The following is a 27,912-nucleotide window of genomic DNA, read 5'->3' on the forward strand; positions in this document are numbered from 1 at the left end:
TGGCTCAGGGTTCACAATCTGAAGAGTGATGTGGTTCATTCATTCAACAAACATTCTGTGCAGAATGTCACAACATGCCAGGCTTGGTGCTGAGCAGAAGTGGATGAATGAGCCATGTTTTTGCCTTTGTGCAATTTAACATTTGATAAATGATTTTTTTAAAGCAAACATGAAGATTCTGTTAATTTATAATTTATTAAAGTGTTATTGCTGTAATTGAAAATGTTACAGAGACTTTTAAATTCACTCTTGTGTAGAAAGAAATGTATTAAGGAAAATTATGTGAATAAATATTCCCACGAAATACATCTGAATGGTTAAAAAATACTGGAAGAGAGCTATCAGTTAGTGAATGTCTTTTTTTAAATTTTAAAAATGTCAACAACAACAAATGCTAGTAACCACCATTCTATTTTCTGCCTCTATGAATTTGACTGCTCTAGGGACCTCATATAAGTGGAATTGTACAGTGTTTACCTTTTTGTGATTGGTTTATTTCACTTAGCATAACATCTTCAAGCTTTATCCAAGTGGTAGTGTTGGGGTCGCTGGGAGGAGGGCAAGAGGGATTCCATCTTGAAGACTTAAGACAGGATGTGAACTGGGCCTGAACCCTGTTCAGTTCAGTTCACTTCATTTCAGTCGCTCAGTCGTGTCCGACTCTTTGCGACCCCATGAATTGCAGCACGCCAGGCCTCCCTGTCCATCACCAACTCCTGGAGTTTACTCAAACTCATGTCCATCGAGTCGGTGATGCCATCCAGCCATCTCATCTTCTGTTGTCCCCTTCTCCTCCTGCCCCCAATCCCTCCCAGCATCTGGGTCTTTTCCAATGAGTTAACTCCTCGTATGAGGTGGCCAAAGTATTGGAGCTTCAGCTTCAGCATCAGTCCCTCCAATGAACACCCAGGACTGATCTTTAGGATGGACTGGTTGGATCTCCTTGCAGTCCAAGGGACTCTCGAGAGTCTTTTCCAACACCATAGTTCAAAAGCATCAATTCTTCGGTGCTCAGCTTTCTTCACAGTCCAACTCTCACATCCATACATGACCACTGGAAAAACCATAGCCTTGACTAGACGGACCTTGTTAGCCATCGTTAAAGAAAAACCAGGAAACCCCCTTCTCACAGGTGGCAAACAACGATTGGAAGTAAGGGTCAGGTTGTCTGAGATTAATGATAGCGTCTGCACCTGCATGTTGTAATTGTTAATTCTTCCACGCCTGCATGTTGTAAAACTAATTACTAACGTGTAACCAGTCATGTAGTGGAGGGTATAAACCTGAGTCCTCCGAAATCAGCATAGACCTTGTTGGGAAGCGATTCCCCTTAGACCCGCTGGCGTGATAAACTGTTCTCCGTTGTCTTGAGTGTCCTCTGAGGTGTGTTTTGTGACTTCAGATTCTACAACAATAGTTTGTGTCCTTTTATTCATTTTTAATTTCATTTTTGGGAGGGCATATGGTGCAGCATGTGGGATCTTAGTTCCCCAACCAGGGATTGAACTAACTGAGCCCCCTGCATTGCAAGCTCAGAGTCTTAACCACTGGACCACCAGGGAAGTCCTAGAATTTCTTTCTTTTGAAAGGTTGAATCCCATTCTGTTGTTTGTCTACCACTGATTGTTTATTCATCTGTTGATGGACACTTGGATTGATTATACCTTTTGGTTATTGTGAATAAGTTACTATGAAAATGAGTGTACCATTATGTCTTTGAGACCTTGTTTTCAATTCTTTTGGGCAAATACCCACAAGTGGGATTGCTGGTGTTACTGCTATTTTTAAATGAATTAATAATTATTTAAAAATTTCCTGAAGTTTTTAAAATAAAATAACCAGTAATACAATTATACCTACTGATGTAACCCACTTATATGGTCTTTTTCTGGGAGGGATCCTTGATAGTTTTTGCGAGTATAGAGGGGTCTCTTAGATTAAAAAAAACCAGGAACTGCTCATCCAAGGTAGTGGTAGAGGTGACGAAGAGCTGTGGCCAGTGTGGAGAGGTAGTTAGGGGTTAACAGTGCCCGGATCAGGTGACCCCTTAGAGTCAGGATGACCTCTGGGTTTCTAGCTCGTACCACAGGGAGGGGTGCTAAGGAGACCTGGGGCAGTGGGGGAGTTGATGAGGTCAGGTTGGTCCAGTAGAGTGAGGGGCCCTTCGGGCACCCGGTGGTGGCAGTTTCTATGTAGTTTGTTTATTATTTGGCTGCACTGAGTCTTTGTTGCTTCGAGCTCCAGCTGTGATGGATAATATTTGGCTTCTCATTGCTGTGGCTTCTCTTGTTGCAGAGCACAGGCTCTAGGGAGCATGGGCTTCAGGAGTTGCAGCTACCAGTCTTTACAGCACAGGTAGTTGTGGTGCACGGGCTTAGTTACCCCATGGCATGTGGGGTCTTCCCAGATCAGGGATAGAACCTGCATCTCCTGCATTGGCAGGCAAATTCTTCACCACTGAGCCACCTGGGAAGCCCTCTAGGTAGTTTGTTTTGAGGAGCCTGGAGGAGATGTGAGCTGCAGTTAGGAACATGAAGGTTATTTGCTTTGTGTTTCTTCTCTTCAACCAGGCCATGAGCTCTAGGAGGTCAGGATCAGGGCAGGCTTATAGTTACTGAGGTATGCATGCCCAGAGGTTAGATATAAATTCTTGGGGGGCTGGTGGGTGTGTCACCACCCACCATTGGTATGGCCATACTCCTGAGACAACTACAACCCACCTCTCCAGACACTCCTTCCCCAGCAGCCGATGCAGGGGGTGCAGGTTCCATCCCTGGTCAGAGAACCAAGATCCTCACCTCACAAGGGACCCCAAGCAAGGACCACCAGTTGGACCCAGACAACCCACAGAACTGTGCAAAACTGTTTTCAGCCATTAAGTTTTGGAGCTATTTCTTCCTGCTACAATAGAAAACTGCAACAGTCTCCCTCATCAGCCTATGTTGTTGTTGTTCAGTTGCTTAGTTTTGTTTGACTCCTTGCAACCCCATGGATTGTAGCACACCAGGCTTCCCTTGTCTTCCATTATCCCCCAGAGTTTGCTCAAATTCATGCTCTTTGACATCAGACTATGAGTTCCCCCAAAGAGCAGGAATGGGTGCCCTGACGACTCCAGACCTCTGGTCTGAGTCCAGAGGCTGAGAAGGACCAAGTGTTCATCAAACATTCCTCGAGTGAATAAATGAAACCCATCAAAATTCCACCGTTCACCCTGAGATAGAATAGATTTATTAGCAAGAGGTAATCAGGAAACATATATTTTTACAAAAATGGAAATTGTTTTCCAAACAAGCTGTAAGTTGAAATATTATAGGACTTGAAATAGAATTCTCATACCACTAGGTATTGCTTACAGCAAAAGTTGTCTGTTTGTCGGAGTGGAGCATGCCTGCCACTTCAGAGTTGACCTGTGTTTTCTATACTGTACAATGTAAAAAATAGATGGTAGTATTCACAGAATAAGCACTACGGTACTATATTCCTGCTAGAAGGCATTTAGACAGGACTACAGTATATGCAATAAAAACACTTGGTTATTGAGTTTCTAAATCTACAGTGTGGTACTATTTTTCACAAGGCATACAGACTGGGAGCATCTCAACGTAAGCTTTGTCGTGACCATTAGGCGGCTCAAAGAGGAAAAGTGACATTTTTCACATGTTCCCGACTTGCAGAGGATGCTGGCCGCCTTCGGCAAAGTCGACACGACTTGGTGTTGTGATTCTGTTTTCCTCGGGAAGTTCTGGGGCCTTGTCCAGGGTTACGGAGACTGATGGTCATGCCTCCGGGTGCTATTTCCAGAACCAGGAGCGGCATGGCGCCTGAACGAGGCGGTGGCCTTGGGGGCTGTTGTGGGGCGTGGTTCTCAGCGGACAGGACCCTCTTCCCTCTGGGTCACTGGGAGGTGCGGAGTTTGGAGACCTGCGATTTGGGCTGGAAAAGCTGCTCTGGAAATCGGCGTCACCGTCAGCAGGAAGATTTGTCAATGACCAGACTCCGGGGTATGGTTCCCCCTCCCGCCTCCCCCCACCCCCCACCCAGTTATCACAACTACATGGAACATGCCGGAGGATGTTGCCTGGCCAACTCAGCCCAGGGGCCTGGGCTGGCGACAGACAGAAGCAGGACAGGTGCCTAAGAGTCGTGTATGTGCGGGGTCTGTTTTCCCTTCGGAGAAGAGTAAGAGGCCGGGAAGGACAGACTGAAAGGACGGTTGATGAAAAGAACCAGGCACTGCAGGAGACGAGGGGTGGGGCGGGCAGACCAAGTCTTAAACGGTGCAGAAATTCATATTCTGATTCTATGGGAATCTAAGAACAAGAACGGATTTGTTTCTTGGAGAAGCACATACTAAAGAAGAAAACCCAGAGAAACCAAACGACTATGTACAGTATCATATAGCACGTGTCCATGGGAGCGGCTGGATCTGGGCTGTGTACTGGCTTCAGGTGGGGAGTTTTGGTTCTATTCGGAGAGAAGACTCGTAGAGGCTTTCTTCATCCATTACAAAAGATTGGTCCAGTAAATACTGGGTTACCTGAGGAAAGGAAAAGAGAAGAAGGAATGCAACGTGATGCAATCTCCATAATATACTAGGTGGTCACTGAGTGTCTCCCAGGAATCAGGCAGCGTCAAGGAGAGAGGGGCATCAGGCTTGCACATGAGGCAAAAATGCATTAAAAACAATGCGTGTTTTTAATGTTTATGATTTTGCTTCTTTATTGTTATTGTTTTTTTGGCTGCACTGCAAGGCATGTGGGATCTTAATTCGTCAACCAGGATTGAACCTGTGTCCCCTTCATTGGAAGGCAGACTCTTAACCACTGGACCACCATTGAAGTCTCTGTTGTGTCTTAATACTATTTTTTAGTATTGTCTTAATTTTTTGTCTTCATAGTAATAGAAAATCACATATAGTCAAAATTACTCTTGACCACCATTCATGTGATTGAGTGTTAGAAGACATATTTTAGGCTCATATCAAAAAATTGTCTATATCTATGGGACTTGCCTGGTGGTCCAGTGGCTAAGACTTCACACCCCCAATGCAAGGGGCCGGGGTTCCATCTCAGTTGGGGAACTAGATCCCTACCTGCTGCAACTAAGAGTCCAAGTGCTGCTGCTAAAGATCCTTCATGGTGCAACAAAGACCCAGTGCAGCCAAATAAATAGATATTTCAAAATATAATAATCTCTATCTATGGGCTTCCCTGGTGGCTTAGCTGGTAAAGAATCCGCCTGCAATGTGGGAGACCTGCAAAGATCCCCTGAAGAAGGGAACCGCTACCCACTCCAGTATTCTGGCCTGGAGAATTCCATGGACTGTATAGTCCATGGGGTCGCAAAGAGTTGGACATGAATGAACAGCTTTCACATTCACATTCACATCTGTATCTACATATCTAAAATGTTGATTGTAGCATGTAGGCCGTGGATGTACAGGTGTTCAGAGTTCTTTCGTGCATGTGTGCTCAGTTGCTTCAGCTGTGTCTGACTCTTTGTGACCCTATGGACTGTAGTCCGCCAGGCTCCTCTGTCCATGGGATTCTGTAGGCAAGAATGCTGGAGTGGGTTATCATTTCCAACTCCAGAGACAGTTCTTTCAGCATTTCCATATGTTGGAAAAATGTTCTTAAACATCAGGATTACGGAGCATGAGAGAGAATCCCCCAGGAGCCGACTGTGGAAGCTGAGGCTGTGTGAGAAAGGAGGCTCCCTGTTCTTTTCCTCACGAGGCTCACTCCAGGGCAAAATCTTAGAGTGGAAAATCAGAAAGAGTCACCACATGGATTAAACTATTCTCCTTACTCCATGTACCCCACTTCACCCAGCTCCTGAGTGCTTTGCTGGACTCCTGCATGTTAAATGTACAATGAGAGATCAGAGCCCACATCTCACAGGTAGACCCCACCCTTCATGAAGAATCTCTCCAAGGCTCAGCGGTGGCTCAGATGGTAAAGAATCTGTCTGCAACATAGGAGATCTGGGGTCCACCCCTGGGTCAGAAAGATCCCCTGGAGAAGAGAATGGCAACCCACTCCAGTATTCTTGCCTGGAGAACTCCATGGACAGAGTAGTCTGGCAGGCTACAGTCCATGGGGTCAGAAAGAGTGGGACAAGACTGAGCAACTAAACACTTTCACGTTTCCAAGTTTCAGTGACTTGTCAGTTGTTTGGAGCTGAAGGTTCACGTTTTTCCACAGATACTTAGATCAGGAGGAAGAAAACAATTTCATTTCTTAGTATGTAATTGGGAACCTTCTGATAGCTGCAGGAGAAAAATCAAGTCCTTGTGAGCTTCTTTGCTAGTTGACCTTCTGCTACTGTGAGGGACTGACCTGGCTGTCTAGGATGCTGACCATTAGTCACCAATGAAAAGGTTACTGTGTCTGATTAATGGCTCTCAACCAGCACCTCCAGGAAGATGACCTCAGATTTCATGTCTAGACGAACTCTGATAAAGACGTGGCAATATTACAGCTATGGGAAATAGACCAGACTTTTATTTTTTCTGTCTTTTAAAAAATTACTTATTTTTATTTCTTGGCCATGCCATGTAGCATGTGGGATCTTAGTACCCCAACCAGGGATCAAACCCATGCCTCCTGAAGTAGAAGGGCAGAGTCTTAACCACTGGACCACCATGGAAGTCCCAGGACCAGACTTTTATATGTAGTTAGTAGCTTCATACAAACAGTTCTTTATAGAGCACAAAATCTCAACCCTCCAAATATACTGGAAGTCAGCAGACTGGTCAGTTTTCTCCATCATGAGCATTTGTTTCCCTAAGAGTGTTGCTTCTGTTGAGACTGGCAGCAACCACCACCACTGCAAAGCTGTTAACAGAAGGAGCCTGAAGGGCATGCTTAGTATGCTTAAGTCTCTTCAGCTGTGTCCCTCTCTTTGCAACCCATGGATTGTAGCCCGTCAGGCTCTTCTGTCCAAGGGATTTCCCAGGCAAGAATACTGGAGTGGGCTGTCATTTCCTTCTCCAAGTCTAAAGGGCAGTAACATTTATTTGTTTTGCACACTGGAGCTCAAGGGCAAGTTTAAGAAGGGGGCAAAGGCCTAATACAGTGCCTGGTACCTGGTATGTGTTCAATAAGCACTTGCCAAATCAAAGAATGAGTGAATGACAAGGAAAAAGCAGCACACTTGATTAAGGTTTCTCTTCTCCCTGTGGCTATCAGCTATAAGACAGAGTGAGTTCATGGAACCTGGCAGGAGACAGCGCAAGTCTATCACAAAGGAGTACATGCATGTTCAGTAGTGTTCGACTCTTTATGACCTCATGGACTGTAGCCCACAAGGCTCCTCTGTCCATGGGATTTCCCAGGCAAGAAAACTGGACTGGGTTGCCATTTCCTCCTCCAGGGGATCTTACCGATCCAGGGGTTGAACCCAAATCTCTTAGGTCTCCTGCATTGGCAGGCAGATTCTTTACCACTGAGCCATGTGGGAAGCCCCAAAGAAATATGTGCGTGTGTATAGCCTGCTAACAGAGTAAAAAAAAAGTTTTGTTGTGCTTGCAAACATACACAAAGAATGAGTGATGCAGTTGGCGTTGGGAGGGGAACTTACTTGGAGCTGGGGGACTTTCTGCTGGGTGCCCTTTCTAGCTGTGAATTTTGAAACTGGTGAGCATTTCGAAAAGATGTGGTAAACACGGCTCTCTTGCCTCCAGGGAGACCAGGCATGATTCTAAGCCATCCTGTGGCAGGTAAAGATCAGACGGGAACTATGGGATGAACAGAAGCTCTGTCTGAAGGAGGGGGAACTCGTGGCGGGTCAGGGGACAGGACACAGGGAGGAGGGCTTCCTGGAAGAGTGGGGCCCAGGGAACTCAAGGCAGAAAACGCTTGGCTTTGGAGGGGGAGGGGAAGAGGCAGGAAGAAGGGGCTGCCGCCACAGCACTCATGAGAAATCAGAAGTGACTGCAAATGCTGCCAGCTCACCTTTGCTTGGTGCTCGATCTTGTAGGCAGTTTGTTGAAACTGGCGGATCTCTCGGATGATGTGAGATATCTGCAGGAAGGAAGGAGAGTTTTAAATATTTATTTTAACTTATATTTATTATTTATTTTGCTGTGCCAGGTCTTAGATGCCACATGTGGGATCTAGTTCCCTGACCAGGGATCAAACCTGTGTCTCTTGCATTGGGAGCATGGAGTCTTAGCCACTGGGCCACCAGAGAAGTCCCAGGAAGGCGAGTTTTAGAAACAATTTGCTCCTAGTACCACCCCTGGACCCCCTCCCCCTGCAGAACAGAAGGAACATCAATAGCCATCAACTCAGCCTCTTAATTCACCTCCTGGGAGATGCTACTGAAGCATCATGATTTTTCTTATACCAGCAACCTGCCTCAAAGGCTGATCCTTGGTAAGAATCAATAAATCTATAGGTTATAAGGGGTAACACAGATTATCTATCCTTATCTGACTTATTTTACCAAGCACAATATCCTTGAGGTCCATCCACGTTGCTGCAAATGGCAGAACCTCATTCAGTTTATTTATTTATTGAAGTATAGCTGATGCACATTATTATATAAGTTACAGGTGCACAGTACAGTGATTTACAATTTTTAAAGGTTATAATCCATTTGTAGCTATTATAAAATACTGGTTACATTCCCTGTGTTGTACGATACATCCTTATAGCTTATTTTATACATAACATTTTGTACCTCTTAGAACTTCATTCTTTTTTAGGGCTGAATAATATTTCAGCATATGTGTATGCGTGTGTGTATATATATAAATATATATGTATGTACACATACATACATATACATATACACACCACATCTTCTTTTGGAAAAGGAAATGGCAACCCACTCCAGAATTCTTGGAAATTCGATGGACAGAGGAGCCTGGTGGGCTAGAGTCCATGGGGTCGCAAGAGGCAGAAAGGACTTAGCGATTAAACCACCACCACCACCACCACCACATCTTCTTTATCCATTCATATAATCTATAAAAACACTGAATCATTATGTCATGTACGTGAAACTATCACAGTATTGTAAATCAACTATATTTCAATAAAAAGATGCATATTTGAAATGTAAAACATATATTCAGCCAGATCACACTAAAGATGATGAAAATTATTTTAAAGACTCACAGATAATATAGTAAGAGAAAATTACCATTTTCTTTAAGTAGTGAAAATAAATGAGTGATTTTATTGCTAAAAAAAAATCCTGATGACCTTGATGCTGGGAAAGATTGAGGGCAGGAAGAGAAGGGGGTGGCAGAGGATGAGATGGTTAGATAGCACCATTGACTCAATGGGCTTGAGTTCGAGTGAACTCCGGGAGACGGTGAAGGACAGGGAAGCCTGGTGTGCTGCAGTCCATGGGGTCACAAAGAGTCAGACGCGACTTAAGGACTGAACAACAACAAAAATCACTGTATGTGATTGAGAGAGAAACACATCACTTGATCAGTGGTGCCAGCTTATCCAACATCCTAAAACGGCTCCCCTCAACTCCAGCAACAGCTAAAGGCCACTCTCCATAGTTGCCCACGGTGTGCAAGACCACACAAAGTCTCCCCATCCTGCCACTAGGACAGTGCTGCCAACTTGCCCTTGATAGAGAAATCTTACCAATTAAACAAAACCTTAGGAGGAAGCCCATGACACAGAACCAATACAAAAAGAGGCTCTTTGGCTGCAGACAACAGGGGAGAAGGATGGGTACAAACAAGGCTCCCTGCTGGAAAGGGGTCTTCATCTCCCCTCCCAGGTTCTAGACTTCCCTGGGGAAACTGGAAACCTACTTGCTTAGGTGTTGCAGAAATGATTCTGCTGCGGCCACATAAAGCAAGGGCTTATTTAGGACTTCCCTCATGGTCCAGTGGTTAAGAATCCGCCTGTCAATTCAGGGGACACAGGTTTGATCCCTGGTCTGGAAAGATCCCACATTCCTCGGGGCAAATATGCCCATGTGCCACAACTGCTGAGCCTGTGCTTAGAGCCTGTGAGCTGCAACTACTGAAGCCTGTGTACCTGAGAACCTGTGTTCTGTAGCAAGAGAAGCCACTGCGATGGGACGCCTGTGCACCGCAACCAGAGAAAACCCATGTGTAGCAATGAAGACCCAACACAGTCAAAAATAAATAAAATAAAGTTAAAAAAAAAAAAAAGCAAGTGCTTATCTGAACGACACTGGATGGGCTTGGAATAAAGATAGACCTTTTGGAGTCAGACAGAGCCCCAGACCCGGCTCTGCCCTTTACTTAGGGGTGATCTTGGGCTGGTCCTGGATCACTCCCAGCTTCAGCTTGCTCCCCTGTGAAGTAGACAACACCCACTCCTCAGCCTATAGGTGTTAGAGGAGGGCATGGAGGTACAGCTGGCTCAGGGCAGGCCAGTGCTAACTGCCACTTAAGGGGGTGTCGCTTCTTACAGGAGGAGCTGGGCTCGGGCTCCCTGCCAGTCGGCCAGGCCTGGAGGCAGAGCTCCGGTGGGCCCGGGCTCGGGTTTTGATGTCCGCCTGCCCCTGCCCCCCTCTGCTGCGGGGAACTCACCATTCTCATCTTGGAGAAGTTGACCAGGCCGTCCTCCGTGTAGTTGGGCGTACCCTCTTCGATGAAGGCCAGGTCAGTGAGGTACATCCCCAGGTAAGGGACACAGGGCGGGTCGCAACTTTGAAGCAAACGGCATTGACAGAGGTTTTTCACTTAAAACGTTGGCGCCTCTCCCAAGGACAGACACACCCCTGTGGATCGCTCGCTTTGCTGGACGGAAAGGGGTTTCTATTCGCCAAGAGTTAACAGTGGCGCTTGGGCCTGAATTACCAGCTGGGCGAGATGGTCGGTCCTCCAGATGGTGGGGGAGACATGGTGCCGGCTGGGGCTTCTCCGTGGACCATCCCCTCCCACCCCAAGCCTGAAGGTTCCCCTCTACCTGTCTGCTCCCCGTCCCAGACGGAGTCCTGGGGCTTGGGCACCAGCCCCTGCCAGGCTCTCCTTTCTGTCTCTCCCCTGAAACGCTCCATCACAACCCAATCCCAGAATCATGTCCTGGGGGTGCCTTGTAGCGCCACCCCCATTCCCGCCAGTCACCTCCAGACACTCTCTCCCGGAGATGTCTCTGCCTTTGTTTCTCGCCCCACTGGGACCTCTGCCCACCCAGGCACTGAGCTACCAGCATAGAAAGCGCTGTTCTCTGAGATCTCCGTCCTGGATGTGGTCTCGGTGGGGGTTGACGGCCTTTGTGGGGGACGGGCCAGGCCTCTCTGATCTGTGGCTCTGAAGCAGGGGTTCCAGTCACTGGTCCTTCACGCCCTTTTGGTGCCTCTTATGGGGTGCTGGGTCAGGGGGTGATGCTGTGATGGCTCTGGTGGTCACTCTGCCCCGGCAGAGCTCCTTACAACTCCCTCAAGGGACTCCCCACACAGTGCTCTACAGACTCCTCTCAGTTCAGCACACAGCCACAGCGACCCTCCTTTCAAGCCCATCTCACCTCTGTCTCCTTGTGGCAACTCTGCCTCTCCAGAGGGGGTCAAGACAGGGAGGATGGTAGACCAAGGACAGAACCTGGTCTCAGTCCCCTGTCTGCTTGATGTGTGACCCTGAGCCATATCTTTCCCTCTGGTCCTCAGGCTCCCCTGTACAACAGCGCTCATATTAGCTGAGACAATTCTAGGTGATTTGACAGTTGATTTTAGGTGATGCTCAGACACTGTTTAGATAAATCGATTCATATGATGATAAACATTTGATTTTCACCCCCACCACTCAGCATCATGAGTGTCAGCATCATGGTTTTGACACTTCCTAACACTTGCCATTTCCCTCACTCTTTTTTTCTTTTTTGAACAAACACTAACAGGACTCATTAAGGATCAGAGCCTTGGCATATATCAGGATCTGGTAAGAATTTAATAACATCGTTTTGTTTTCACTGTATTTATTTTTTATGGTAACCATATATATTATGGCAAATATGCTGGTTTCCCACTTGCTGTCATGATAGTTTTTCTTCTTTAAATAAATAAATTTAAATATTTATTTATGGGAAATAGTTAATTTAAAGGAGACCATTAAGTACAAGCAAATACAGCTGACACATGAGTATGGCAAAGTCTTAAAGGTGGATTTTTGGAGTTTGAGAAACAGTGGAGAGGAGAAATATTATTTGAACTGTCGGTCTTGACTCATGGGTGTTAAAATCAATTTGGTGAGTGTTGATCAGATTTTTTTAAAAGTTTAACAAAAGAGAGAATAGGGAATATCTGAGTCCACTGCATGGTCTAAAATTGCTTTGAGACATTTTTGTCTCCGTTAGGCATATATGCGTTTGTATACAGGGTAACACTGTCGAATATAATTTTATTTTTTTCTTTACTGCAGGTTGTGAAAAAGAAAAAAAAAAAAAAAGGCAAGAATCATGCTGTCACCGGCAGACCTCTCTGAGTCCTTCCGGCCATTAATAGTCCATGATTGTTATCGGGTGGGCCAAAAAGTTTGTTCCGGTTTTTAACATCTTATGGAAAAACCAGAATCATCTTTTTGGCCAACCCAATACATGCCTGGTTTTCCATCAAACTCCAAATCTGAAGCACAGGCTGGTGGATCTGATGGAGAAAGAGTTCAAAGGTCTGAGAAGCCACTCTGGGGCTGGAGGGCTGACTGGTGGGTTCTGGGGGTGCTCCACTCCTCCTGTGCTTGGTGGGCACCAGGCAGCCTGGAGAGCTTGGAGGGCCCCTTATCTTGGACAGAGGCAGAGGGAAGGCCAAGTGACTGCTCGCTGACTGTGAATGACTGAAGGAAGCAGGATGTTTCTGAATGCCTCACGGGGTCCTGACCACCCAGATCAGTGAAAAAATGCCTGGGGTCCTCGGGCCACTCAGTGATTTCCCTGAATGATTTACGGGGGGTTATGTTCCAGGTGTGGAAAGATGATGGGCGGGCAATTTAGTCACTTGCATGTGGCACCGCCAGTCCCGGACTCTGTTCTTGTTCATCACCTGCATAGTGAGGGGCTTTAGGGAACAGCAGACTTCACTCAGTCATGTACACACACACACACACACACACACACACACTCCGCCCCAGAGTCCAGAGCTGTGAGGGAAATATATGGTGTTGTCAGAGTGGCCAGAGTAGGGGGTGGTGGGGGCAGAGAAGGCTGGAGGAGGGCCCCCAAAGGGCAGTACTGTGTGGACACAGACCGTGCTGAGCATCTGAGTGTACCGGGAAGCACACTGGGGGCTTCGTGTGGGCAAAACACCCAATGTGCGGCTAGCTCTTAACTCTCCACGTGGGCATCTGGCCTGTCGGGTGGGGTCCAACCTTGCCTTGCATCAGGGCCTGGCCAACAAGGCTGTTATGGGCAGGGGCAGAGCCCTCACATGCCTGTACCTGACGTTCTAGGGAGCAGAAAGAAAGTGCCCACCCCCCAGTCTAAAAGCTGCTTCTGGTTTCCCAGGCAGCACCTAGACATGCATGCCAACACCTGGTGACTCCTGGCACCTGGATCTTATCTATGATCGTTTGGGGCCCCCAAGCCTGATGTTTCTGCCAAGAAATTCCTGATGATGTCAAAGGGGATGAAAGAAATGAGCTGGCACCAGCGACTGAAAGCAAGATGCAGCTGCCTGATGGGGTTCTCCACCGAACCCCAGGAAAGGGGTGGTGACAAGCAGGGGTCACCCTCTGCTCTGTCCCCCACCCCTGGCTGTGGGATGGACTGCCCTCTCTTACAAGCGTCCAGTCTGGGATCTCCTCTCTTTCTCAAGGAGGGGATGAGGGACATCATGGGCTGGGTTGGAATCCCTGGGGTCAGGACCAACAGTTCTGGTATGTGGTGCAGGGAAATCAGGTCCTCAGATTTTGGGGAAATTTTTTTTTTGGTAATGGATTGGGAGTGGGGTGGGGCTCAGAATCCAACGTTGATTTTTGCCACCTGGATTCTACCTGCTCTGTAGTTTCATGAGCAAGAGACTGGGCTTTGCTCTGTGGCCACAGGCTGAAAATAAAGATGCAAACAGATATTTGTTCTTGTTGGAGCCCCTGAAACTCCAGGACTGTGGATCCATCACATCCACGTACATAGATGGATGTCCACACCATCAGGAGGTCGCATGGGGTGGCCTGCTGCTCGGCCAGCAGACTTGCTCCCCCAGAGTTGTTTCCATCCTCCACTTAGGGGAATAGAGGGGAAGGGCTGTGACAGGAGCAGCGAGAGCCTGGCTCCTGCGTGCCCTCCACAGGCATCCTATTCAAACTAAAGACAGATGTGCCAACGAGCAAGCATCTGCTGGGTTAAGATTACACAGATGGGCAAAGCTGGAACTGGCCCCTCAAGAGCTTGTGACCAAATTTTACAACAAAATGTTTTGAGTGGAGCTGTGGGCAGCTTCTGGTCACTTGGTGGATGATAGGAGGGGACAGTCTTGTGGGTTTCACCAGGGTGTGGTTTGAGGAAGGAGAAGGGTGAGATCACGTCCATGTGGGGGCATTGGGGCAGCGGACTGATGGGGTGCACACAGCAAGCCTTGTAGGTGGCCCAGGAGATATTTAAGAGAGTAGCTGGGGACAGGAGGTAGGATTTGGGGGTGCAGTCTTGGCTGGTAAAGCTAAAAGGCCATGTGCTAGCCTGGGTGCTGCACAAGGCTGCATATTATGATGACAGACTCAAAAGGACACCCAGGACATCAGAACAGGTCTGAGGACCCATGGACCCACACGGTGAGGCCCATCATGAGCTCCTTGTCTGGGCGACTCACCAACTGTGCCCACCCACCACCTCATGCCCTCTGACCTCTGCCCCCTGCCTGGTGAGATGACCCCCAAGTCTTCACATACTGCTGCTTTATGCGTAAATCTTGGTGCTTCAGGATTAAAGGGGGATAAACACATGTCCCAATCTGTCCTTCCCCTGCCTGGCCTGGCCTGCATCTCCGTAAGGCAGGAACCTGGTTTGCATAAAGGTCTCAGTGGCCAGAACACCTGAAGGCCACCTGTGCCCTGCATGGCTGGGTGAAGAGGTGTCTAGGAGAGGCACTTACACAAGCCCACGGGGAACCTGAAAGAGGGGAGACAGTCAGGATGGGGACGCAGACAGAATGGGGACCACGGAGGCGGTGAGGCTGTGGTGGCGCTGGGCGAGGAAGCCATGTGAAGGAGGCAGATGGAGCAGCATCTGGGGGCAGACGGACGGACGGACGGACAGGTTGGTGAATGTGGGGGGCAGCTCCCCACAAGCACAGTCCACGGGGGCTCGCGGAGCCCGGGCGGAGGAGACACGGCCGGACAGCACAGATGGGTGGAACATCTGTCTGAGGACACAAACAAAGTGGAGATGATGGTCAAGGCGATGGGACACAGAGCTGGCACGAGGGACACACCAGGGATGACAGGAGAGAAATGAGAAAGGTGGACGGGGCTGGCAGGGCGGGGGTGTGGGGTGTTGAAGTCCCTGGAGGGGCTGGAGGTGTGACGGGTTCAATCCCCAGGTGCTGGGGGCTTTAGCGGGCCTGGTGTGGGCAGTGGTCATGGGGTCCCTCTTGGAAAGGAGGAGAGGCGCTCCCAGGCTCCATTGGAGCCAAGGCCCTGGGATCTCCCAGGCACTGGAAGGTCCATCAAGTGGCCACCTAGGAACGGAGAGCAAGGGTGAGGGCCAGCCCAACAGGCCATGTGCTCGAGTGTCCAAGAGGAACACGGAGGCAGAGACTAGTGGAGGAACCCCAAGTGAGCATCTAACGAGAGTGACAGCAAACCCATGTTTCAGGTGGGTGTGCAGCCTCAGCATGTGACAAGGGGCCAAGTCACTGCTGCCCAGAGACAGATGGCCTGGCCTCTCAGGCAAACCACAGGGCACCGGCTTGGGTCAAGGCCCAGCTCTGTCACCATTTCCCCCAATCCTCTGGCCAGCCACTAGCTCCTCAGTGTCCTCGTTTGGACAAACATCATGGGAGATTTTTGTCTCACAATATGGTTCTCAGTGGGGGCAATTGTGCCTCCCTGAGGGTATCTGGCCATGTCTGGAGACCTTCCTGGTCCTCATAACTCGGCGGGGGTGAGAGGGATGGGGGCACTGGTACCATGCATAGAGGCCAGGGATGTTTGCATTCTTTCATGCACAGGACAGCCCTCACCACAAAAACTATCCTGGTCTAGGGACTTCCTTGGTGGTTGAGTGGTTAAGACTCCACACTTCCACTGCAGGTGGTGTGGTTTGATCCCTGGTCAGGGAACTAATATTCCACACGCCCCAAGACTGGGGGAAAAAAAGTAAAAGAACCTGCCTGCCAATGCAGGAGATGCAGGTTTAGTACCTGGGTTGGGAAGATCCCCTGGAGAAGGAAATGGAAACCCAGTATTCTTGCCTGGGAAATCTCATGAACAGAGGAGACTGGAGGGCCACAGTCCACGGGGTCAAAAAGAGTCAGACGTGCCTGAGCGACTTAACAACAACAAAAGGACAAGAGGACCGAGGTTGAGAAGGTTCACCTCCTGGGCAGTGTTAACGAGGCCAGGGAAGTCACCAACTTTGCAAACTCTAAAGTGTCAATTATTAGTAAAATCGTATTTGTTTGATTCCAAGATGCCGTTGTCTATAAAACGCATTCTTGTTTTGATGACTAATTATCAAGTACAAAAATGAAATGTAATCATATGAAATAAACGCATTGACTATGAGATGTAGCCTGACATCAGAAACGGTAAAATATAAAATAAAATGTGCATTTTGGAATCAAGGAATCTGGCACCTCTATAACTGCCATCACACCTACCACACTTCTCAAGACTATTCCTGTGTCTCTCTCTGGAAATGCCCAAACACCATGAGTTTTCTTTGGGAGATGATGGAGGACAAAGCTGCCCTGCCCTGGGGGTCTGGGGATGTGTAGGGATTGGTCTTGTGGGCAGACAGATGGACAGACAGACAGACAGGCCTCCTGCTCTGGCCAGGTGAGGCACACGAACGCCACTGCAATGCAGTTCTATGATTTAAAAAATAATGGTGACAAAATGACACACAACTTACTTTTTCAGAGCTTCTCTCAGATTCTTAAATCTGCCCTCTGATGATACAAGCTTTTGGAGCTTGTCAATCAAAGCTTTAGTCTGGAAGGAATGAGAAGCATTTACTAGCACACAGCACAGATCAAAGCCTGCAGCTCTGGCCCACACTCCAGGGCCTTGTTCCATCTTGAGATGGGGCAGGTGGGTTCGGGGACTTCCTGGGTCTAGAAACTTGATCCTGAACTCGTGAGGAGGTGGACAAAGATCTTTGCTTTGTGTGCCCATGTTCATACATCTTTCAGAAATTGTGGGTGGGGCCAGGAGGGCCCAAGTGCTGGGGTCCTGAGATCTGGGTTGTTGGGAAGGATGTGATGGGTAACTCCAGACAGCCGGACCCAGAACAGGGCATCACTGATGTTTCACCATCATGACCTTTCTCATCACTGTACCCAAAGGATGTGACCATCTCCTCACACCTTCACTTTTATATATCAGGGGCACCACCCAAATTTAACGGGCTTCCCAGGTGGCACTAGTGGTAAAGAACCTGCCTGCCAATGCAGGAGACATAAGAAACTCAGGTTCGATCCCCGGGTAGGGAAGATTCCCTGGAAAAGGGCATGGCAACCCACTCCAGTATTCTTGCCTGGAGAGTCCTATGGACAGAGAAGCCTGGTGGGCTACAGTCTATAGGGTTGCAAAGAGTCAGACAGGAGTGAAACGACTTAGCACGTGAATTTAATAATAAAAAAAAAAAGATGGTGAATAAACTTATCATCAAAGAAGAAAAGCCCTTGATGGAGAAGAGTAAAGTCTGCAGCAGAGGGTCCTCTCTGCCAAACGACCAAGGAAGGCCCTGCCCACATATTAGGTGGAGCCACTCAGGTGGCTGGTGTTTGTCTTAAGGGTCCAGGTGGGTGCTGCGAAGCATGTCCTGGGTTGAGCCTGGCTTTGTGCTTCTTCCCCTGCATGACCTGGGGAAAGTCCCTCACCTCGGAGCTCCTCAGCGCCCTCATTTATAAAATGATGAGATGAGTAGTGACTTCCTTTCCAAGATCCAGAACATGGCTGAGAAATCGGGCCAGAGACCTGCCATGCACCATAAGATTAATTTTTATATGAGAAACCTACCCACAGAAAACAATAAGCCAAGTCTTCATTCGGATGGAAGAAGAGATCAGTGTTGCTCTTCAAGGAGAGAGAATGGCAAAACACACCGTCCCTCCATGCTGGTCCTTCCATGTCAATTAGAAATGTGGTCGCCTGGTTTGGACCAATCCTGCTCAAAGCAAAAATGTATTCTGTGTCTGATGAAAGAGACACATGGTAGGAAGGAAGAAGCCCCACCAGGCCAAGGGTGGATGATTCTGCTTTCAAGATGGCTGCTTTCAGATGCCCAGGCCAACCTCCACCCCAGGCTCCCAGCCACCCTCCTGAACTTGGCCTCTTTCCAGAGCTGTGCCCTCGCTTCCTCTTCTGTCCCCTCCACCTGCAGAGAAATGAGATGCTGCTGAGGCCAGATGTGGGGACTGAGGGTCAGAGCCCTTGGTAGGCTCTGTTGCCTCCATACTCAATACATCCATAGGCAAGTTCACACTCAACACATATCCAGAAAATGGAAGGGTGGGTCCAGATGTTCCTTAAGGGCAATGCTCATTCAGATAGTCCAGAATTGTGGGTGACACAGCAGTTACACACTCACATGGCTCCAGTGAGGCATCACCATGCTCGTTGTCATTGTTTTTCAGTTGCTAAGTTGTGTCTGACTCTTTGCAACCCCATGGACTGCAGCATGCCAGGCTCCTGTGTCCTACACTATCTCCTGGAGTTTCTTATGTCCATTGGGTCGTTGATGCTACCTAACCATCTCATCCTCTGCTGCCCCCTTCTCCTGCCCTCAATCTCTCCCAGCATCAGAGGCTTCTCCAATGAGTGAGCTCTTCACATCAGGTGGCCAAAGTATTGGAACTTCAGCTTCAGCATCAGTCCTTCCAATGAATATTCAGGGTTGATTTCCTTTAGGATTGACTGGTTTGATCTCCTTGCTGTCCAAGGGACTCTCAAGAGCCTTCTCCAGCACCACAATTTGAAAACATCAATTTTATGGTGCTCAACCTTTTTTTGGTGCTAGTGGTAAAGAACCCACCTGCCAAAGCAGGGGATGTAACAAAGCAGGGGATGTAAGAGATGCAGGTTTGATCCCTGGGTTGGGAAGATCTCTTGGAGGAGGGCATGGCAACACACTCCAGAATTCTTGCCTGAAGAATTCCATGGACAGAGGAGCCTGGTGGCCTACAGTCCATGGGTCTCAAAGAGTCGGACACGATTGAGCACATGCACACACTGGCTGGCCCTATGTCTTGAATGACATCCTGGAGGCAGGCCAGATCACACACCTTGCCGTCTAACTGCCCTCAAGTTGCACTCTCCTAAGAGAATGGGACTTCAGGATGGTCTAGGCAATTCCCTCCCAACTCTATGACAAAGGTGATGTAGAGAATGAAGCCAAAAAATTCCCAAACCCCCAGTGGGATGGGAAAACAAAGCCTGGTCAGAAGGCCTCTGGAAAAGATGACATCATTCTGATGGAACAGGGCAGAAGAAGAAAGATGCTGACCTGAAATGGGTCACTTGGACTCTGCCCATAGCCATGTTTGAACCTCGACAGACTGAACAGCCTAGGTGACCTGGAGGTTCTATGGCAGCCTCGCTCAACCTCAGACTCCAAGAGTTCACGAGGTGAACAGATGTGGCCTGCTTCCCTGAGCTCCTGCACTGCCAGCCCCTGTTCTTCCACTCACAAGGGAGGCATCTTTCAGCTTTTGTCCTGAGCCCGGCATCCCTGTGTGCTAAGAAGCAAGTGGCCCAGCCTCACTGGGTGAGGTGTGGATGGTAGGGGTGCTCTGCAGTCCTGCTGTCATCTGGAGCTGGAGTGACTGGTTGGCAGTGGAAGGGCAGCAGAGATGTCCCAGGATACCCTGAGTCTGGCTGTTTATCTAAAGAGGAGGGATTTATGGACCTGCTGCCTCCCTGGGGGCATGGAATCATGAGCTGTCATTGGCATTAGAAGAGTAGTGAGGAGTGGGTGATGAACAGAACCATGAGGGGACACAGCATGCCAGTTCAGAATGGCCCAGATGAAGCAGGCTCCTTGGAGACCCTGGGCCCCACACAACTCACCTGGCTGTAAGACCAGACACTATATTACTGATGCCTTTGGAGGCATCCCCTGACCCCTGGTGGTCCCTGTCCAGCTTTCAGGGACATCCAGTGCACCTAGGAGGTGGCCCAAATGCCTCCTCTCAGGAGAGCTGTCTCCTCATGACCCCAGGGCATAGAGCTTTACTCTGAGGAAGACACTGCCTTATGGTTTTTCAGAATCAGGTTCTGAGTGAATAACTGTTAAGTTCATTTATAAGATCAGCAACTGTCTAATGGGTAACAGGGACAAGTTAACTCTCTCGGGGCCAGAAGGGCTGTGAAATCAAAGTCTGAGGAGAGGACTTGCAGGATCATCTGACCACCATCTTGGTAACCTGCAGGTTTGGACTGAGATCCCCCAAAAGTCACCACTCCTTTGTCCCAACTCAAGGAGCAGCATGTTGGGAGCAACAATTACTGTCATATGTCCCACTCTGAGGTACTGACTATTCAAGTGGGAATTAAAGTCCCACAAAGTGCTACTGCCACACTGTGGGCCTGATATCTGGTCTCAGGTGAAACGGGAGACGAGTTCTCTAGTTTACCTGAAGTGTTGGCCCTCACCCTGTCCTTCATCCGCCTATGAATGGTGGCGGTCTCTGGTCTCCCTGCCCTAGCTCCAGCCCAGCCCACCTTCCTGCTGGTACCTGCTTAGAGACTTTAAGCCACGTCTTTTTCAGCCGGAAGATTGCGCTCCGGTTCATGGACGAGGTGATCTCCAAAACAGCATTGTAGTTGTGTAAGCATCGGCATATGTCGGCCACGGCCACCCACTTCTCGATGGTGCTCACCCTCGCGTTGATGTCCTCGTTGCGGACAATTTCTGAAGCGATCAAGTTACTGATCTTTAAGCCCATGCAATAGGACAAGAGAAAAAAGTAAAGGGAATAAGTACTGTAAAGATGATAAATCACCATTATTTGCAGATGAAATGATTGAAAATTCCCAGAAGAATGAATTGGAAAACTGCTAGAATAACCAACAGAGCTCATCAGCTCATAAGCTGTTTAAAGATTCAGTATACAAAAATAACTTTTAAAAATATAGTAGCAATACCAAATTGGGCTCCAAAATCACTGCAGATGGTGACTGCAGCCATGAGATTAATAGAGGCTTGCTCTTTGTAAATAAAGCTATGACAAATCTAGACAACATATTAAAAAGCAGAGATATCACTTTGCGGACAAAGGTCTGTATAGTCACAGCTATGGTTTTCCCAATAGTCATGTACATATAGGAGAGTTGGACCATAAAGAAGGCTGACTGCTGAAGAACTGATGCTTTCAAATTGTGCTGGAGAAGCCTCTTGAGAGTCCCTTGGACAGCAAGGAGATCAAACCAGTCAATCCTAAAGAAAATCAACACTGACACTGGAAGGACTGATGCTGAAGCTGAAACTCCAATACTTTGGCCACTTCATGTGAAGAACTGACTTACTGGAAAAGACCCTGATGTGGGGAAAAGACTGACAGCAGAAGGAGAAGGGGCCAGCAGAGGATGAGATGTTTGGATGGTATCACTGACCCAATGGACATGAGTTTGAGCAAACTCTGGGACAGTGGAAGTCAGGGAAGCCTGATGTGCAGCAGTCCTTGGGACTGCAAAGAGTTGGACACCACTGAGTGACTGAAAAACAGCACCAATTAGAAAATACAATGAAAAAGACATCACCTTCAAAATACCAGTGGGAATCTGTAAATTACCTGGAAACTTTAATGAGAACTATGTAGGATGCTCCATGAAAAATAAAGTTATCAAAGGTAATAAGAGGATTGATTAAGGAAGAAAAGGATTAGAGTTCAAAATGGGAATGTAAATACGTCTTTTTTCAAAACTAACAAGCACGTTTAATGCAATCCAATAAAACATGCAATGGGAGTTATCTTGAAAGTCTGACAAAGTGATTCTAAAGTTTATCTGGAAGAACAGTTAATAAGAGTGAATGTCTGAGGGAATCTCCCACGATACAATTAAAGCTTGGAGAAGATACACACTTTGGGGCAACCCTTGTCTCGTTCACATATCCAAGGACTCCTCTACCCTGCCTCCAAAGCAAATAATCACACATACACAAACAAACTAAATGCGGGCTGGACTTGGAGCAGCCAGGGGTTGGGGAGGTGGTAGAAGCTGGAGCTCAAACATCAGAGAACTAGAACTGCAAGGAACTGGGGCAGCAGGAAATACTGGCCTTGCCTGTACATTTCTTTGCATTTCCTTTGAGTCTACAATTGTTTTAAAATAAAAAGTACAAAAAACATGACTTGTTATTAAAAAATAAAGAGGACACTTATAGCTGAATATAAATTATAGGGCTCTACCACCCAGAAATATTCTTCTTTAGAAAAATTTCTAAAGGACATACATAAATAAGAATCAGTTATAAAATGATGTAAGAATGGAAAACTACTGAAGTGAATCAGGAAGGAATGATAGCACAAAATAGCACACATATTATAAGCCTTAATTAAATGGAAATTTTTTTCCATAAGGAAAATACTGAATTCAAAACAGTTTTACACGTTATGTAATTTTTTAAAAAAGGAATAGATTAGTCAAATTTTCCAGAGAAGAGAGAATGAAGGAATACTTGCTAGTTTATTCTACGAAGCTAGTATAATCTTGATACCAACACCAGATAAAGATAACCTTAAAAGAAGGAAAAAGTACACATCCTTTTGTTTAATATAATATGACTATGTTAGATTTGTCCATGGAATGCAAGGGTGTTGACTATTAGAGAAAAATCTATAACTGTCATTCATCACATCAATAGACTGAAAGGAGAAAAGCCATATGACCATCTCAATAGATTCAGAAGAATGTTGATAAAATGCAATACTTATTTATGGTAAAAACCATTATTAGCAAACAAGGAATAAGAAAAAGAATTTCCTTAACTTGATAAACAAACAAATTTTATCCTAAATGGGGAAATATTAGAAGCACTCTTTAAGGTGGTTCAGATGGTAAAGAATCTGTCTTCGATGTGGCAGACCTGGGTTCAATCCCTGGGTCAGGAAGATCACCTGGAGAAGGGAATGGTTACCCACTCCAGTATTCTTGCCTGGAGAATTCCATGGACAGAGGAGCCTTATGGGCTACAGTCCATGGGGTGGCAAAGAGTTGGACACGACTGAGTGACTAACACTGATAGAGATTAAAACCAAGAACAAGATTCACTATCACCATCTTTGTTGAAGACTGTGGTCCGGGGGCCAGGTCTAGAGGCACCCAGAGTGCAAGTGCATGCACCTGAAGGTGAGAAGTTCCTTAAATTTGTCCCTGAGCACTTCATTTGACTCACACCAGTTTCAGCCCTGATCCTGGAGATTCCAGCCAATACCATTCAATAACACCAAGAAGACTTCCCTGGTGGTCCAGTGGTTGAGAATCTGCCTGCCAATGCAGGGGACACAGTTTCGATCTCTGGTCTGGAAACAGCCCACATGCCACTGGGCAAAGAAGGCCATGTGCCACAACTACTGAGTCCAAGCTCTAGAGCCCGTGCTTTGCAACAAGAGAAGCTATGCACCACTACAAAGAATAGCCCTCATTCTCACTCCAACTAGAGAAAGCCAGGGTGCAGCAACCAAGACCCAGTGAGGCCAAAATAAGTAAATTAAATAAAATTTTAAAAATTTAAAAGAAGATTTGTTTTAAAAGGTAAGACAAAGAATTAAGGCCAATAGGGCTGGAACCCAGCAAAGACAAAACCAAAACCAAACCCTGTGTCAGGGAGAGATTAAGAACCAGAGTTTCAGGCCATGATTATCACCATCAAAGGGGTGCCCATTCTGTGCACCTGAAAAAAAAGGTGAATTTTTAACAGAGATGGCCACACGCCAGGTAGTGATGACGGCAGTCCTCCGCAGGAGGTGGACTGTGTGGGTTCAAAGTGGGCTCTCCTGCTGATGACTGGGGATGAAATTTAACCTCCTCAAACCTTAGTTTCTTCATCCATAACAGAGAATAAGATGAGGCTGATGAAATCCTGAGCACAGTGCCTTGCACGTGGTCAACATGTAATAAATGCTCACTCCATTGTCTCGTCCTTCACTTACTTGAGTCCTGGGCACACAGTGGGGGAGGGTGGGGGGGGGAAGAGGGACTTTTTTGCTGCCTCCTGCTGTGGTTAGAGTTGTGAGTCAGGTGTGGTCAGACTCAGGCCTCGTGTGTGTTTCCTGAGGGCCCCGTCCACTTCATCACGTCCTCTCTCCTGCCACACATGCTGCTTTCCACTCTGCAGCCGTGTTCGTGACAGGGCTCCTTCTCCGAGCTCCGAAGCCTGGATTGTCTGTGTTTCCTCCCGGGATGAGGGTCCGCCCCTGGCTGTGGTTGGCGTCATGTGGCTTTGACCAGGCAGTCAGGACAAGTGGGATCATGCGCTCCCACTTCCAGCCATCAAAGGCTCTTGTGTTGATGATTAAATGCAAAGGAATGATGATGCTAAGTGCAGACGCCCTTGAGGTTGTCACGAGGCCAGGAGTGGACGGGTCCCTGTGGTTCAAGCGCTGGAACTAGCACAGATGTGGGGAAATCAGGAAGGGATATTCTCCCCAGGACTGGGGCTTTGCAGGGGAGGAAGGCCATGAGCTACCAGACATAGGTTAGGAGACCTCAGGCATTTGCCTTTCAGAGTCTTGGTGTCTTCATATCTAAAGGGCGATGACAGCCCCATCTTTTGGGATGAGTGTAAACTTTGAAAGAAATTATTTTGCACATAATTCACAGGCTCAGAGAGGACCCAGCTACTATGGATCCAGCAGGTGTACAGCCTGTTCTGAGGGTCCCACCAAAGAGAAACCTGCAGAAAAAGGCACTGCACCCCTCACCCCTATACTCACATCATTGAAATGCTTAGTGGTTTTCATGATATAAGGGGTCCTCTCACTCTTTTCCAGTTTCATCCACCCTTGTCCGAAGAACTCCCTGTAGGAAGTAAGGGAGAAACCCAGAGTGGGTGGGGTTAGGTTTGTTCTTACTGATTTCTCTTCTGAGTTCTCTGCTTTTTGAAGTGGTCATTACTGGGAAGTGACTTTCTGCAGAGCCTTTGAGATGAGGGGACCCTGGGGTCAGGTCTAGCTGTGCCCCATATCAGCTGTGTGGCTCTGGCTAAGCCCCTGGAGCCTCAGTTTCCTCATCTGTGAAATGGGAATAATGACAATACTCTTACAGGGTCATGGAGAGGCCGAACTGAGATTTGGTGCTGAGAGCACGTCAGGTCTGGTTTTGGATCTTGCTTCTGACAGGGAAAACCCTCCATTTTAAAGTCACACTGCAGACTTTGGTCTGCAGAACAGGAAGGACAGAAGGCCACAGAAAGGGCCAGACAGACAGATAAAGGTGCCTACAAGCCATGCCACAGCGTGTTCTGGGAATGGCGACCTCACAGGACCACAGGCTGTCCAGGCCTCCAGGACAAGCTCCTTATTTGACAGTGACCGTGACAGAGTTCCACGGGCAAGAGTGAGCAGTAACTACTGCCTCTACGCCTGGGAGATGTGGCAGGTTTATAAAAGGCTGACACTCCACAACCAGCGGGGGCAGCACCCGTGTCAGAGGGGGCCTCTGTGTGTGTCCGGTGGGGCTACCTTTCTAGAAGGCAGAGATCCGGAGTCCTGAGATGATTTATGACCTCAGAATTGGTGACTCCAATTTCAGGAAACCATTCTAGGACACTTGTCAGAAACCCAGAGATATATTTAGTTATGAAGAGGCTTTTTGACCTCCACCTTTAAGTATAAAAGTGAAATCTGAAAACAACCTCAAGGCTTGGTGCACTGCTAGAGATACAGTGTACTTAGTAAAGGTGGTGTTCACAGATACCATTCTGGCACAGGGGCAGATGAAGAAAAGGTGATACAAATCATGTAGGTGGTACAGTTATGACTACTTGGGGGTGACTGACTACAGGCCAGAGGAGGTATTGATCAGGCCTTGGGGCTTCTTCAAAGGCCAGAGCTGTCCCCAGAGTCCATTCTTGCACATGCGTACACACAGACACATACACATGCGTGTGCACACATTTGCTCACACGTACATACGTGCACATATGTGAACACATACTCTTTCTAGACCTCCAGAAAAGGAGCACAGAGTTAGAGATGCTTCTGGAAAACTGTGTGTGTATCCATGTGTATGTGTGTGCGCGCATGTGTGCATGTGTATGTGTGCATGTGTGCAGGTGTGTGTGCGTGCACAGGTGCAGTTGATAGGGAAGGAGGGAGCCTGGGGACAGGAAGGGACAGGAATCCTTCACCATCCCTGCCGGCACATGCATTTATGCTTCTCTCTGTGGAGCATCAACCATGCAGCTCTGGAAATCTAGCGCACATGCTTCAGGAGGGGGACTCAGCTGTGATGGTGCCTGAGGAGGAAGGCGGGGGCTAGAACCCATGCCCACTCACTCATAAGGGATCTTCTTGAAGACGAGGTGGTCCAGCAGGGTCAGTTGCTCCGCAATCTCCAGGGCTGAGTGGTTTTCAAAGGGCTCGGCCTTCACGCCTTCAGCCTGAGAGGAGCAAGGTCCCAGTCAGGCCCGTGAGGGGCCCCTTCTGGCTTTGGAGCCCCTTCCTAGAGGGAACATCCATCTCGATTCTGGTAAGTGGGAGGGTGAGGCATGACTGGGGAGGGCCCCCCCTCCCTGGGAGACTGGCCAGCAGGTGACGGTGGGAGCTGGGAACCATCATCTGCTGTGCCCTGTCTGTGTGTGTGCATGTGTGTGTGTGTGTGTCTGCAGGCCTGTGCTGCGCTTCAGTCACTCATGAGGTCATCCTTACGCCAACACACGGGTGAGACTACAAAGGCGTCTGGAGGTTAATGACTAGCCCAAGGCGCTCAGCCAGGTTGATGGGGACAGAGCCCAGGCCGTCTGATTCAGGCTGGAACCTGTTTCTTCCTTTGGGTCCTGTCTGTCCACACCTGCTTCACAGAACTTCCTTTTAAATTTCCTTAGGGGAGGACTCACAGGTGCAATGACCTCCTGTACCCCCGACCCATGTCCACAACACAGCTGCTTGCCTTCGTCCTGGGTACAAGTCCCTGCCCCAGGGCCACAATGGACACCACGTTTAAAGGTGACCACTCCCCAAGCCCTCGACTGGGGAAATCTTCAGGAAGCACTCTAGGGAAGCGATGTCCCCATGGCTGGGATCAGACAAGAGGAGGCCTGCGGCCCAGAGGCCTCTGGGAAAGTCTGGTGGATCCGGAAAGGGTAACTGGGCTCTCATGGGAGGAGAGTCAGGAACACAGATGCCCCTGCTCCCCTCCTGGGTGCCGACTGGGCTGTATAGGAGGAGACAGCTAGCTACCCCACCCAGAGGGCCCAGCCAGTAGCATTAATGACAAGGAAAGCGGGGGTGACCCCGTGTCAGGGGAACAAGCCTCCATCCTGGACGGTGTCTTCCTGCCTAGTTCTCAGCAAACGGTCATTGAGAACCGCCCAGGCAGATCCTTGTGAGAAGAAAAGACCAGAAAACACAGTCCTGGCTTTAGGAGCTGCAGGCACAGGCTCAGAGCAGGGATAGAGTGTGGGCAAGTGGAGGAAAGAGCTCCTACTGCAGCCTGTGTGTGGTGTGTGTGACATTGTGTGCATATGTGTGTGGTGTGTACATGTGTGTGATGTGTGCATGGTGTGTGCGTGGTATGTACGTGTGTGTGCATGGTGTGTATGGAGTGTACATGGTGTGGCGTGTACTCGTGCATGGTGTGTATGTGTGCATGGTGTG

At 48.2% G+C, this 27,912-nt stretch overlaps 1 protein-coding gene across 1 annotated transcript in view; it reads right to left on the reverse strand.

The window, feature by feature from the left end:
* Positions 1-4,072: 4,072 nt before the first annotated feature.
* Positions 4,073-27,912, reverse strand: part of RASGRF1 (Ras protein specific guanine nucleotide releasing factor 1) — a 101,383-nt gene continuing 77,543 nt past the window's right edge. Inside the window, exons 21-27 of the mRNA XM_061159618.1 lie at positions 26,593-26,696; positions 25,030-25,114; positions 20,830-21,027; positions 17,004-17,083; positions 10,535-10,652; positions 7,956-8,024; positions 4,073-4,537 (exon numbers count right to left, since the gene is read on the reverse strand). Coding sequence (XP_061015601.1) covers positions 4,445-4,537; positions 7,956-8,024; positions 10,535-10,652; positions 17,004-17,083; positions 20,830-21,027; positions 25,030-25,114; positions 26,593-26,696 — 747 coding nt within the window. The 3' untranslated portion in view covers positions 4,073-4,444. The remainder of the gene's footprint in view (positions 4,538-7,955; positions 8,025-10,534; positions 10,653-17,003; positions 17,084-20,829; positions 21,028-25,029; positions 25,115-26,592; positions 26,697-27,912) is intronic.

Source organism: Dama dama, chromosome 13 (assembly GCF_033118175.1).
Source record: "Dama dama isolate Ldn47 chromosome 13, ASM3311817v1, whole genome shotgun sequence".
Lineage (NCBI taxonomy): Eukaryota > Metazoa > Chordata > Mammalia > Artiodactyla > Cervidae > Dama > Dama dama.